A 12,962-nucleotide genomic window follows, 5' to 3' on the forward strand; every position below is an offset into this window, starting at 1 on the left:
CAAGTCATAGACTTTTTCAGACACCTATAAACAGTCCAGAGCCAAAATGTTTCAGGGAAGAAGAAGAAAATGTCATCTCACCTCTGCAAAGTATTAAACATTAAAAATAATAATAAAACATTGGATTCATATTTCATCCATCTCCTTCTTTCTAAAACTTACTGAATGTCAGCTTGAGAGAGTAGAGTGTAGAGAGTATGACGTACCCTGTTACCATGAAGAAACATTGGTCTGCATAGAAGCTGCATTACAACTATTTTTATTTTTGTAGTGATTCATTTTTATATGGAAAAAGTGGTAAAAAATGGTTGATGATGGTGGAGTTAGTCTTTAAGTTCATACCACACAGTGGCATAGCTACCATAGAGGCAGACCATGCAACTGCTATGGGGCCCTATGCGGCAGGGGCCCCTCCAGCGAGACGTGGTCTACCTCCATGTTAGCTATGGCTCACAGCCAGTAGTGGATTATAATAGGGGCGTTTTGGGCAGCAGCCCGGGGCCCTGAGCTCCTGGGGGGCCCATGACCACCCAAAAAGACTTATACTTTCAATGGTGTACTGTCTCCTGGCTACACTTCTGCCATGATTTGCAAAAAAATCACTGTTTTTTTATGGCAATTTTGCACAAATCAGGACATCATGACATTATCTATCCTGTACTATGAACGCCAGGCTAGTGCTTCCATAGTTACAGTGGGGTGGGGGGGCCCAGGCTTGGTGAACAGCCCGGGGCCTATGGTAAAGTTAATCCGCCCCTGCTCACAGCACCCACTGGCTCCGTGCCCTGCCAGTATCTCTGTACCCCCCCAATACTGTTTTGACCCTGTGCAGTCCCTTCTCCCAGCTCCCTGGCGCACCAGTGACGTCAGTTGTGTGCTAGGAATCCGGCAGAAAGGGGTGCCGCGGGACTGCGTCGGTTCATGTGGGTATGGGGTGAGGGTCATACAGGATTCATGAGGCCCTGTACAGTTCCTTGCTATGGGTCCCCATAAGTCCTAGCTACGCCCCTGATACAACACATTGTTACTGTATAATCCAGATTACCACAATTTTGTTAGAAATTCACAGTCAACCATTCATTCAAGACTTTCCTACATCAAGAGTAGATTAAAGGGCTTGTTCATGCGAAGTTTTGTACAAAGGCTTAGGTTGGCCTAAAAATAATTTTGCCTACCCTGATTCCCTGATCCTGCTTATGCTCTCACATACAGAAATGCTATCTCAGTCATTAGCTCTGTGGCTAGCCACTTTTGGGTGTGCTGCAATTCCTGCATGGCATAATGAAAGCTAGAAGCCCTACTCAGCAAGTTTTGGGAAGTGTTGGGGCAGAAGACCTACATGGGGTAGGTGTTGCGGAAAATAACTTCTATGCACAAAAATATTGTGGGTACATGGGGTATACCTTTTTTATTATATTGCAAATTTCTCCTGCCTTATATTTGTGTCATACTGTATTATGGCTTATGATTCTTATGCAATGCCAAGGTACCAGAAATATCTTTTATTTCACTGGAAATGTCATAGGAAACTTAAGAAATCAACAACCTACTAATAAAAGTATGTCAGCGTCTTAAATCATGTCGAATCACAGAGTTATTTTTGAGGTTGGCATTTTTAGTTACGCTCATCGACTCAGGCTGCACTCCATGTTTTTGGACAGAAGATATTTGTTTGGTAGATTTTTTTTTCCAACCATCTGGAAGCTCAGTATCCAAATGCATCTCGTAATACTTTGTGTATACATAACATTAAATAATCCACAGTGGAAGCCAAGATGCTAGATCACCCGTTACTGTTTAACGGGAATTAATGTTTATTTAAGTGGTAGTAACGATTCCGTAGGCCATTGTATGATGAACCGTAAATTATGTTAGTGCTGACAAACCATTGTCCATTAGGCAGAGTTGCTGAGCTAATTTTGGATCGTATGCTATAGTGCTTTTATTATGCACAGGGGTAAATTCATTCCCTAGGCAAACTTAGAAAGAGCTATAGTCATGATGAACGGACAAATTTTTTTGCAGACAAAAAGCTGAATGAACTGCTTTCATACAAAGTTGCACTTCACAGTCGTAGGAAATTCCACTGTCCAGATATTACATTCCCTTGTCTCATTGGGACACTGGTGTTTAGGGACAGTTTTACAGGATAGCACATCATTATAGGCTATAATGCCAACCAGAGATGAGCAAATCTCTTGAAATAAGTTTTAATTTAAGTTCAACGACTGGTTCACATTCAGGCACACCCAGGCTAGGATGATCAATCTGCACCCAATCCACCCAATATTAACTGAGAGGCATCAGGGATCAGTGTACAGGGGCAGGAACTCCTGTCCCTGCACCTGTGCACTAGGCAGCCAAGCATACATGTATGTCTTGCCGCTCACTTAATGTCACAAGCTGCATGCCTCCCATCTTTGACTGAGTGCAAAGAGGGACATAGACACGCCCCAGCCAAACACACATGCCCAAGACACGTCCCCTAACCACACCCAACAGTGCATTGTATTGCTGCTTATGTCCAGGCAGCCCAGCTGACCAGTTTGGCATGCAGGGTATCCCTCACCACTATACGTACAGGAGCAGGGACATGCCTTTGACACAGATCCTTGCTCCTTGTAGATCCCTATGGATCTAGACAAATCCAATTTAAAAAAAAGTCTGACTAAATTTAATAAATATAGAATAAATTCACTCATCTGCAATTTCATTCTTATTGAACCAAAAGGCCACTGCCATTATATCAGCATTAATCATCATTGACTGGATCTAAGTTGCAAGTACCAAGTACCAGTACAGATCTTGCATTGCCTTCCACAATCTTCAAGTAATTCCCTTTACTAAAATTGGATTTATATAACTGTCAGCAACTCTCTAGTGTTGATAGCACCCAATGACAATAACCCAATCTACCAATCTAACGTCAGCTCGAGGGGGAATCAAAGGCTCAGCATATTTTCTTTTAACAATCATGTTCTGTGCTTTACAAAATACAAACTTACTGCTGGTAGAACTTGGAGATAACTGGGGGTTGGTGGTGAAGACCCATGGACAATCCCTTGTGTAGCCTCACACTGCCGCCTCCAGTAGAAAATTGACTATATGCACAAATGAAATCTCCACAGACTATTGCCTTGCTGGACAAAAGCCTTATATCAGAACTCCATAAACCGAGGCTCAGGAAGTATATTAACAATTGAGCTGTATGCACATTATTTCAGGTGAAAGTAAGCAAAAAAACCACAAACTTTTATGTATCTGTAAGTGATGTTAAATATAAATGCACATTACAAAAAAATACATGCAATAAATAATAAATATAATAAAATTTTTCAACATTTCCATTTTCAAAATTCTGTTATAGGTTTCAATTACAGAGAATAAAAGTGAAATGATACATAAAACTGAGGGTTAGAGCAACCTGTAGCCTCAGGTAATTGCATCAGTCGATGTGTCCTTGAGTCCTTGGCAACTTCCATCGAGCTAATAAAACATCTATTCCTACACTGTTCCATGGATTGCGCTGTGTTTTGTTCTATCACAAAGTAAAATGTTCAAGGCTCTTCCCAAAATTTATTCCAGCTGTAAAATTGCATTAGTGTATCTGCGGCCTGCCACCCATCATCTCTGCCAGGGACATATTCCGGCTCATCATCTGTCAATTCTAATTAATGTTTGCTTTTCTGATGCAACATTTAATGTGATGTCAGGATATTAATTATTGCTGAAACACAACAATCTACTATTACAAGCAGTGGGGAGTGAGCACAGACATCAGGGGGGTGCTGTGTCAGAACTCTCTAGTAACTCATCATAGATCACCCCCATGTCTCTGTAATGATCCTCCAAAATTTGTATCCATGAAAAAAAATGTCAGCATAAAGTTTTAAAGTGGCAATGACTTCTCTTACTGGGCTCATTTACAGTTGATATGCTCACCCCTCCATAGAGACAGAAACCATCTTCTGCTCCGATCTGTTTCTATGACGTCTCTCACTGTTAGGGTCCTTTTACATGGATAGAATGTGCGTTCCTAGAGATGCTTGTTTACCCGATAATCAGTCCATGTAAAAGACCCAGCAATCAGCCGATGATCAGCAAGTTCAATAGCTAATTGAATCTTTTCTGCGGCCATATTATTGTAATTGGTTAAACAGGGGATGTGTGACCGATAATACATTTGAATGGCATGAACTATTCAGAAGACAGGCCACATGATTTGTTGAATCTGGTGAAGGCTTTGCCAATGAGTGCTAAACTTGCTGATTGGCACTCTTTTGCAGCCTTAAAGGGGTACTCCAGAGCAACAAAAAAAAAAGGACAGAGGTGGTAGCAGAGAGCACTGTGTCAGACTAGAAAGAATACACCACTTCCTGCAGGACATACAGCAACTGATAAGTATAAATTAGAAGTAATTTACAAATCTGTAAAACTTTCTAGGACCAGGTGGTTTGAAAACATTTTTCTCCAGAGTACCCCTTTAACTAAAGCAGTGTAAAAGGACTCCCAGACTCCCAATGGAGCCCAATGTCTATTCAGGATGTAAGGGGACCTCTCCCTCATCTACCCAGCCCTAAGGCCTTGCCAACAATAGACCCAAGCAAGGCGATAATTTGCCCGATCGCACGATTGACGATTTTGAATGAACAATGGTTTTTTTTATAACGATCAGCGTTTAGCTGGAACGATACATCGTACGGAAAAATCGTTTTGCGATCGCTTAAGCCTATCTCACACATAGGGAAAATCGTTGAAAGACTGTTTACACTGAACGATCTGTGATTTTTTTTGCGAACGATCAACGATGATTTGAGAACATGTTGAAAGATCAAAATAAACGATTTCTCGCTCGTCGCTTGATCGTTCGCTGTGTTTACATGTACGATTATCGTTCAAATTCGATCGTTATCGTGCAAATTCGAACTATAAATCATTCCGTGTAAGAAGACCATTAGTCTTCTTGAACTAGCAACCAACAGTGACAGAAGTTTGGGACGTGCAGCTGACAAATTCACTTTAATAGGCAGAAGTAGTATTTTGGCAGACATAGGTAGAAATTTCTTGATGCCTGAATGGGACAAAATCCCCTCAGCCACATAAGAAAACATCAGTTTTATCAAGAACACATGTTTGGTTTTGGATCCTGCTATAGATTTTATTATTGGCAAGTTAGTTAAACCACTGCCAGCAAGTAATATTGTATATCCCCTGCAGTGGTTTACTTTCTAAAACGGATGATAAATGGGTTATCTTATCTTCATGAAACACGTTGGTGAGGATTTATAAAAGGGCATGAATGTAGTTGCTGCATCAAGGGTAAAAAGCATAAAAAAACATAGTAAATCTGGTGTAGGCTATGTACCCCCTCCACGTGTTTTGTGTTGTTTAATGGAACACTGTATATTGTATTGGCAATATATTTCAATAAATTCTCTTTATTTTTCAGTATCACTCTCTGCGGCTAGCCCTGCATACTTTAGAGGATTTACACTCATTGCACTGAAGGAAGGCAAAGATGGGGAAAAAGAAGAAGATCATGCCGGGTCTTTTCAGGTGAGAAATTCAAGTTGTCTCAAATGTCTCTTGACAGTCAGGGCTCGTCCTATTTTCAGTCAATCATAAGTGCCTCGGGCTACACTGCAAGATGCACTTTACATTTTATACACCGCTTCAGTTCAGTGGAAGAAAATATTAAATGAGAGATTGTTACATTGCAGTGCAGTCTTATCTTTCCCAGGTCGTCACTTAACCCAGTTTCGGGACATTCATTTACATTATTTGGCATAGCATTGCTCTTAGTATGCCTTTTTTATGCCAAAATCTATAGGAAATTATGTTCAATTTTTTTTTTTTCTTATTACGAGGTATTTTTTCAAAAACTAAAAAGCCCAAGTTGGTCTCCATACGCATCATGATTTTGGAACATGTAAGAGGTATACACATACTTTGGAATACCTTCCAAAAAATGTAAACATATATTGTGGCAAAAGCAGACCACGCTTTTGAGTTCCACAGACTCTCAGGAAATGGACTGAACGTATTCATTAGTGGACCACATTTGGTAGAGCTGTGTGAAGACTAATTTGGAAGACTAAAATGGAACACAATGTAGCTTTCATTGATACTAGAGATGAGTGAAGCAAATGCAGTAAAGCAAGATTCACTGCGATTCGGGCCGTCAATTTGCTTTGTTCTGTAAAGTAAATTCATTCATCAAGGAAACAAAATGGCGTTTGCACACGCTGTTTGGAGCATCAATGGGCAGGAGAATGGGATTAACCATAATCCCTAGCACCTGTCCAATCAGCTGCAGGCCCCTCTTTGATGTCAGCATCTCCCCTTCCCCCTCTATATAAGGAGGTTTGGTACCAGAGGTGGCCAGTCAGCTGTGTGCGGAGGAGAGAGCAAGATGGCAGAAGGCAGTTAGAGCAGAGCAGGGAGAGACTAACTGAGCGATTTATGGACAGAGAGGAGTGGATAAGAGGGCTCATTGTGGGTGATTTTGTGTTGTAGCTGTTAACCAAGTGTCCAGATTACCAAGTAACTGGGAGCCTATAGAAATTCACTGGGACCAATGAAGACACAGTCCTTATTATTCACTCATTGGGCACTGTACATTCCTGTAAACTCCTATTGAGTTATACCAATTTACTGGGATCAGTGAACTGAGTGTGCACCTTACATATTCAGTGGTCACACTCCACTGTCCTCCCATTCCTCCAAAAGATCCTGTGAGTACCCTTTTACAACAACAGGCATTAACAAATTTGTCATTCTGTAATAGTCCCAGTACTGTAGCTACTATAGTTTCGCTGTTTTATTGAAATTCAATAAGATTCAATTCACGAATATTAACAAATTTGACCCAAAATTTGCAAACCTTGCGAAACAAATTTCCGTCTGATTCGCTCATCTCAAATTTTTACCATTTTGGGGTTCATGACTTTTTGATCACTAAGATATTGATGCTAAGATCGTTATGGTTATGATTTTTGTACAATGTTTCTTATTTTTTAATATTCTATTAAAACTTTTTTTAACATTTTGATATAGTCCCATGAGGGGACTTGAAAATGATGATGATGGTATTTAGGTCACAGTTCCAGGTTCAGAGTTGTATCTGATTCCATCAATTACAGCAGGAGCCTGGCTTTGTGTACTAGCCACACTCCTGTTACATGTTTTTATACCAAAAGCATGATGAGGCTAATTACCATAAAACACAATTACTTTATTATAAAATATACAAGTGAAAGTGTACAGGTTAGCAGGTAATAAAAATCTGTTTACATTTATTTTCCTCTACGGTGAGTATCTTACAACCAGTCATTGTATTTACTTGCACACAGGTTAATTCCTCTCTTTTACTGTCACCCACAATGGGAGTAGTAGTACCAGCCCATTAACACAAAGATGCCCTCCTGAGGAAGCCAATCACGCGAAACGTGTGTTGAGGGGGATCTGGTGGCAGAGGTGCACAGCAGCAAGATAGATGGGTGAGTGATTGGGTCGCCATATTATGGATATGCATTTGTGTTAATGGGCTGGTTCTACTACTCCCATTGTGGGTGACAGTAATAGAGAGGAATTATTCTGTGTGCAAGTGAATAAAGGACTGGTTGTAAGATACTCACCGCATTTGAATTTTGGTGTTTTTCTTGTATATTTTATAATAAAGTCATTGGGGGACATTTATTAAACTAATTGCGCCTGTTTTTAGTCTAATATATCCAGTTTGCGCTCAAAATAAATCTAATATGAATTTATGAAGCTTTTTTAGACAAAACTATCCAAATTAGATGCGACTTTTTGAATTAGATTTTTTGTTGTTAATTAGATCGAAAGTGCGCTGGAATTCTTATTTAGCTAAATTTATTAACTGCTTAATTTTTTTAAAAAGTCGCATATATTGGCGCATCCCTACGTCTGCTCCGAACCAGGTGAATTTATTAGACTAATTAAAAGACCATTATTTTTAAGACACATTTACTATGCTATTAGACAATTTACATACATTTGACTAAACACATTAGATTGGAAATTATGCCAAAACATCTTTGACAAAATTGTGTTTTTAGATTTGTTAGTAAATATCCCCCATTGTTTTTAATGGTAACTAGCCTCATCATGCTTTTGGTATAAAATCTATGTTGTAGAGGTGTTGATGTTCGTTCACACTACGTATATTTCAGTCAGTATTGCAACCAAAACAAGGAGTGGATTAAAAACACAGAAAGGCTCTGTCCACAAAATGTTAAAATTGAGTGGATGGCCGCCATATAACAGTAAATAACTGCCATTATTTCAATATAACAGCCGTTGTTCTAAAATAACAGCAAATATTTGCCATTAAATGGCGGCCATCCACTCAATTTGAACATTGTGTGAACAGATCCTTTCTGTGTTTTCAATCCACTCCTGGTTTTGGTTGCAATATGAGGACCACAATACTGACTGAAATATACTTATACTGACTGAAATATATGTAGTGTGAACGCAGCCTGAGGCTGGGTTCACACTACGTATATTTCAGTCAGTATTGTGGTCCTCATATTGCAACCAAAACCAGGAGTGGATTAAAAACACAGAAAGGCTCTGTCCACACAATGTTGAAATTGAGTGGATGGCCGCCATATAACAGTAAATAACTGCCATTATTTCAATATAACAGCCGTTGTTCTAAAATAACAGCAAATATTTGCCATTATATGGCGACCATCCACTCAATTTCAACATTGTGTGAACAGATCCTTTCTGTGTTTTTAATTCACTCCTGGTTTTGATTGCAATATGAGGACCACAATACTGACTGAAATATACCCACTAAACTGTATGCCCAGTGGCTCAATAAACTGTGTACAACTGTGTACAAACAGCGAGAAGTTCTATGTAGAATTCTCTATGATAAAAATGCAGCACAGAATATTGCACCTAAACCCAATGTAGTGTTAAAAAGTGCATACTTAGTTTAAGCTCAACTTTATAAGCTTGGATAATATACTTAAATGTGGAAAGCATATAAAGTTCATCATCCCCTAAGGAGAATGCACTAGAACTGGAGCTAAGCTGTCTAAGCGGATAATGGATGCAGATTGCCTACTGAGTTTGTCTGTGTCGTGCAGAAGATTTCCCATAAAATAATTCATGGATCTTCCACAGCATTAGACATAGAATTTGAGAAAAGAGATGAACTCTAAAGCAAAGATCCATCTGGGCCCCCATTGTGGAGTTGGCTTTTGCCCCCAAAAGCACTTTAAGCAACTACACAAAAGGATGATGGTCCACCTTTGGGTTAAAAAATTAAATTCCCAAATTTGAAAATGTACAAGTATTTGTCTTCAGTGCATCTGAACAAAATAAAGAAAAAAAAAATTATTTTATATATATATATATATATATATATATATATATTTATTTATTTATTTTTTAGTTATTGGGGATTCCATTAAGGTAATACGCCATAGACTCCCCTTTAGTTAGGATCATGCTTTTCCAAGATTACCAAGGCCTCTTCATTCTTCCGGAGTAAACTATTTCTCACCACAAATAAACCACAAGACCATCGTTGACGTGTTGTTTTAAAGATCGGAAGTTATTGAAAGAATTCTTTGGCAGGATTGAGTTTTCTTCAAAAAGAACTAAAATGGGGAAAAGTAAAAGCTATAGTATTAAAAGGCCTGAAGCTACAGAACTTACTGGAAAGACAGGGAAAATAAACTTTTCCAACATCTGGACACTTCTAATTATGTGAAAATGTAAATCAGTATATATATGTATGTTTTTATATTTATATATTTATTTATTTATATATATATATATATATATATATATATATATATATACACACACACACACACACACACACAGTGGTACCTTGGTTTAAGAGTAACTTGGATTAAGAGCATTTTGGTTTAAGAGCTCACAGTTTTTCAAAATTGTGACTTGGTTTAAGAGCATTGCTTTGGTTTAAGGGCTCCCTGTACTGGATGGGAGGGGGAGTGGGGGAGGGGCATGGTCTGCATAGTGGGGTCTAGAGCACTGTACTCTGACCCAGGAAGTCTCCCTCACCTACCAAATCATAGCAGATCTACTTCAGGCTGGGGATTACATCAGGGGACAGGGCTGTGGAGGTAATCTCTTCATAGCTGTAACCCCTCTCTTCCCCGGACAGAGAGTGCTGCATGTATGGACCCACATCTGCCCTGCTCATTCCTTCATGCTCCCTGTAGTCCCTGTCAGCCCTTGTGTTTCCCATCCTCTCCATTCCTGCTATAATGTGCCTGCACTCACACTCAGCTATTAACTTTGCTGCTATAATATGCCTGCACTCACACTCAGCCATTGTGGGGATCTGCAGTTCCATCCTGTATCTACAAACTGATGCTGTTTTTTCAGGTTTCAGAATAAAAAAATCATTATTTTTGGGATGGGGAACCAATTGTCTGCATTTCAGTGATTTCTTATGGGAAGTTTTGCTTTGTTTTAAGAGTGGATTTGGATTACAAGCACAGTCCCGGAACAAATTATGCTCATAATCCAAGGCACCACACACACACACACACACACACACACACACACACACACACACACACACACACACACACACACACACTTTTTAGCTACATTTTAAGAAGGACATAATACCAAATATGTTTATTTATTAGTTTTTACATATTTTATTTGTAAATTGGGATGTGATCTTAACTTATTTGGGGAGGGGCTTTGTTATATATTTTTAAGTACTCCTAGAGAACTATTACATGCAATTAATCAATTGCTTGTAGTGGTCAATGCTATGCCATTGTAGGCAGACTGTATGAGAAGATCACCAATCTGACCACACAGAGGCCAGTATTGTACATTCTGCAGTGAGGGATATCAATTGGGACCCTCTATATGACACTACTGTCACTAATATTTAAACACCTTGATTGTATAAGGGGTGAATGGTAGGGGTGTCAGAGTGATCACTGCTGCCCATCATTGGCTCTCTATGAAGCAAGCTTAGCCCCTGGGCTTAATAGTGAACCGGACACTTAAGGAGTTAAAGGAGAGTTCCCATGAAATAAAAAAAACAGAAAGGCAGGGGTGTGTGGAATCCTAATAAACAAAGTGTAGTTACTTATCCTCTTGCCCCGTAGTGCTGCTCCCGGGTCTCACTAACAGCCACCAGCCTCCTGCACCTCTTCCAGCTGAAACATCACGTACCTGATTGATGGATTACCTGCTCAGCCAACCAGTAACTGGGGCTGGACATTGCCCTAGTCACTGACTGGTAAATACCTACCTCCTCTTGCTCCCATTCTACCATCTGGTGCACTGGTGAGTAGTTACACTTTGTTCACACTTGTGTTGCTTGGCAGCCCCATTCTCTGCCGGCGGTGCCTGCGGGGTGTGGGGGGCCCATGCGGTTTGGTCCTGTGACAGTGGGGTTGCATGGCCATTCTGTGCCCCCCCCCCCTCCCCTGTTGGCGTTTTCTTGGCGGGGTTGGCGGAAACAGTTTTTAGAGTAGGGAGCCAGAAGACCTGCACGCTGTACATGACGCAATAGGGTTTGATCAAATTATATACCAACATTCTGGCGTTGTTTTTTAAATGTAGCCGAGAGGCATTAGTATCAGCCATGGGTGTGAGGTGCAGCCGCTTCTTTTTCTTAATTTTTGCACTTTCTTTATTAAATTCCCACACCTCCCCCACACCCCACCTGCCTTTTTTGTTTTATTTCATGGGAGTTCTTTGAAGTTGAGAAGGAGAGATATTATATGCTGTATACTTTTTGACAAAACAGTGCCATATCTTTACACAGGTTTACGCAATATTGCAATTTATATCAATTTGCCTTAAAGGAGCTGATCGCAACATCTGATATAACATTAATGAACAAGTGTCGTACTGACAACACACCTGCCATGTTTATCTGTACAAATCATTTCAAAAGCAGACTCAGCTACCTTTAACTACCAAACTCTCATATGCCATAAATAACATTGAAATAAAGTTACATGGTTAAGTAGTTTGAAAAGCCAAATTTCCAAAAAGTCAAACCAGAGGATGGAAGAGGTTTTCACTGTTCCACCTGCAGCCCAAATACATGTGTGTCACCATTTATCTCTGTGTTCTGTATTATTTATCCTGCTGCACTACATGCTGTATACTTGTTAAGGCTAGGTTCACACTCTGTATCTGTGCGGCTGTATTGCGGGCGGTAAATCATCGGCCGGATTTTTCCGGTTCATGCGTACGCTGGAAAGTATACGATATACGGCTGCACAGTGCACACTATGTATGAATCTACGGCCTGATCGTAAACGGACCCGTAAAAAATGAACAAGACCATTGTTTGCGGCTGGAAATGCGGCCGTGGATTGACAGGCGGTTCGTACGGAGTACTTCAAAAATAGCCGGCAATGATGCCGAATGCCGATGCCTCTAATAGTTAATATATTAAATTAATAAAACACATTTTCTTTGTAATAAAGTCCCTTTCGTTGTTCAATAATTTCATTCTAACGAATCCATCATTGTGCAATTAAATATACTGTTAAAATAAATATATATATAAATAAATATATATTTATATATATATTTATTTTTTGACAGTATATTTAATTGCACAATGATGGATTCGTTTAAATTAAATTATTGAACAACGAAACTGATTTTATTTAAACGAAAATGTGTTTTATTAATTAAATATTAATTAGTACAGGAAGCTCCAGTAAGCCGTTAATTCATATTGCCGGCAATAGAGCATTCTGTACTAATCATCACTTTACTTTAATTAAAACATCAAATGTTTCTTCTAATTATGTTATCACAATAGCATTATTAGAAGAAACATTTAGAATTATATGTGTGCTCAGCTGATTGGCTGATCGGCTGAGCGTACATATAATTAGCGGGTCCGCAGCACAGTGACTTCATTGTGCTGCAGACCAGCGAAGAGGACACATCGGGGT

At 39.5% G+C, this 12,962-nt stretch overlaps 1 protein-coding gene across 1 annotated transcript in view; it reads left to right on the forward strand.

Annotated features, from left to right (window-relative positions):
• Positions 1 to 12,962, forward strand: part of SPON1 (spondin 1) — a 280,785-nt gene that overhangs the window by 33,502 nt on the left and 234,321 nt on the right. Inside the window, exon 2 of the mRNA XM_069965794.1 lies at positions 5,450 to 5,556. Coding sequence (XP_069821895.1) covers positions 5,450 to 5,556 — 107 coding nt within the window. The remainder of the gene's footprint in view (positions 1 to 5,449; positions 5,557 to 12,962) is intronic.

The sequence above is a fragment of the Dendropsophus ebraccatus genome, chromosome 4 (assembly GCF_027789765.1).
Source record: "Dendropsophus ebraccatus isolate aDenEbr1 chromosome 4, aDenEbr1.pat, whole genome shotgun sequence".
In the NCBI taxonomy this organism is placed as follows: domain Eukaryota; kingdom Metazoa; phylum Chordata; class Amphibia; order Anura; family Hylidae; genus Dendropsophus; species Dendropsophus ebraccatus.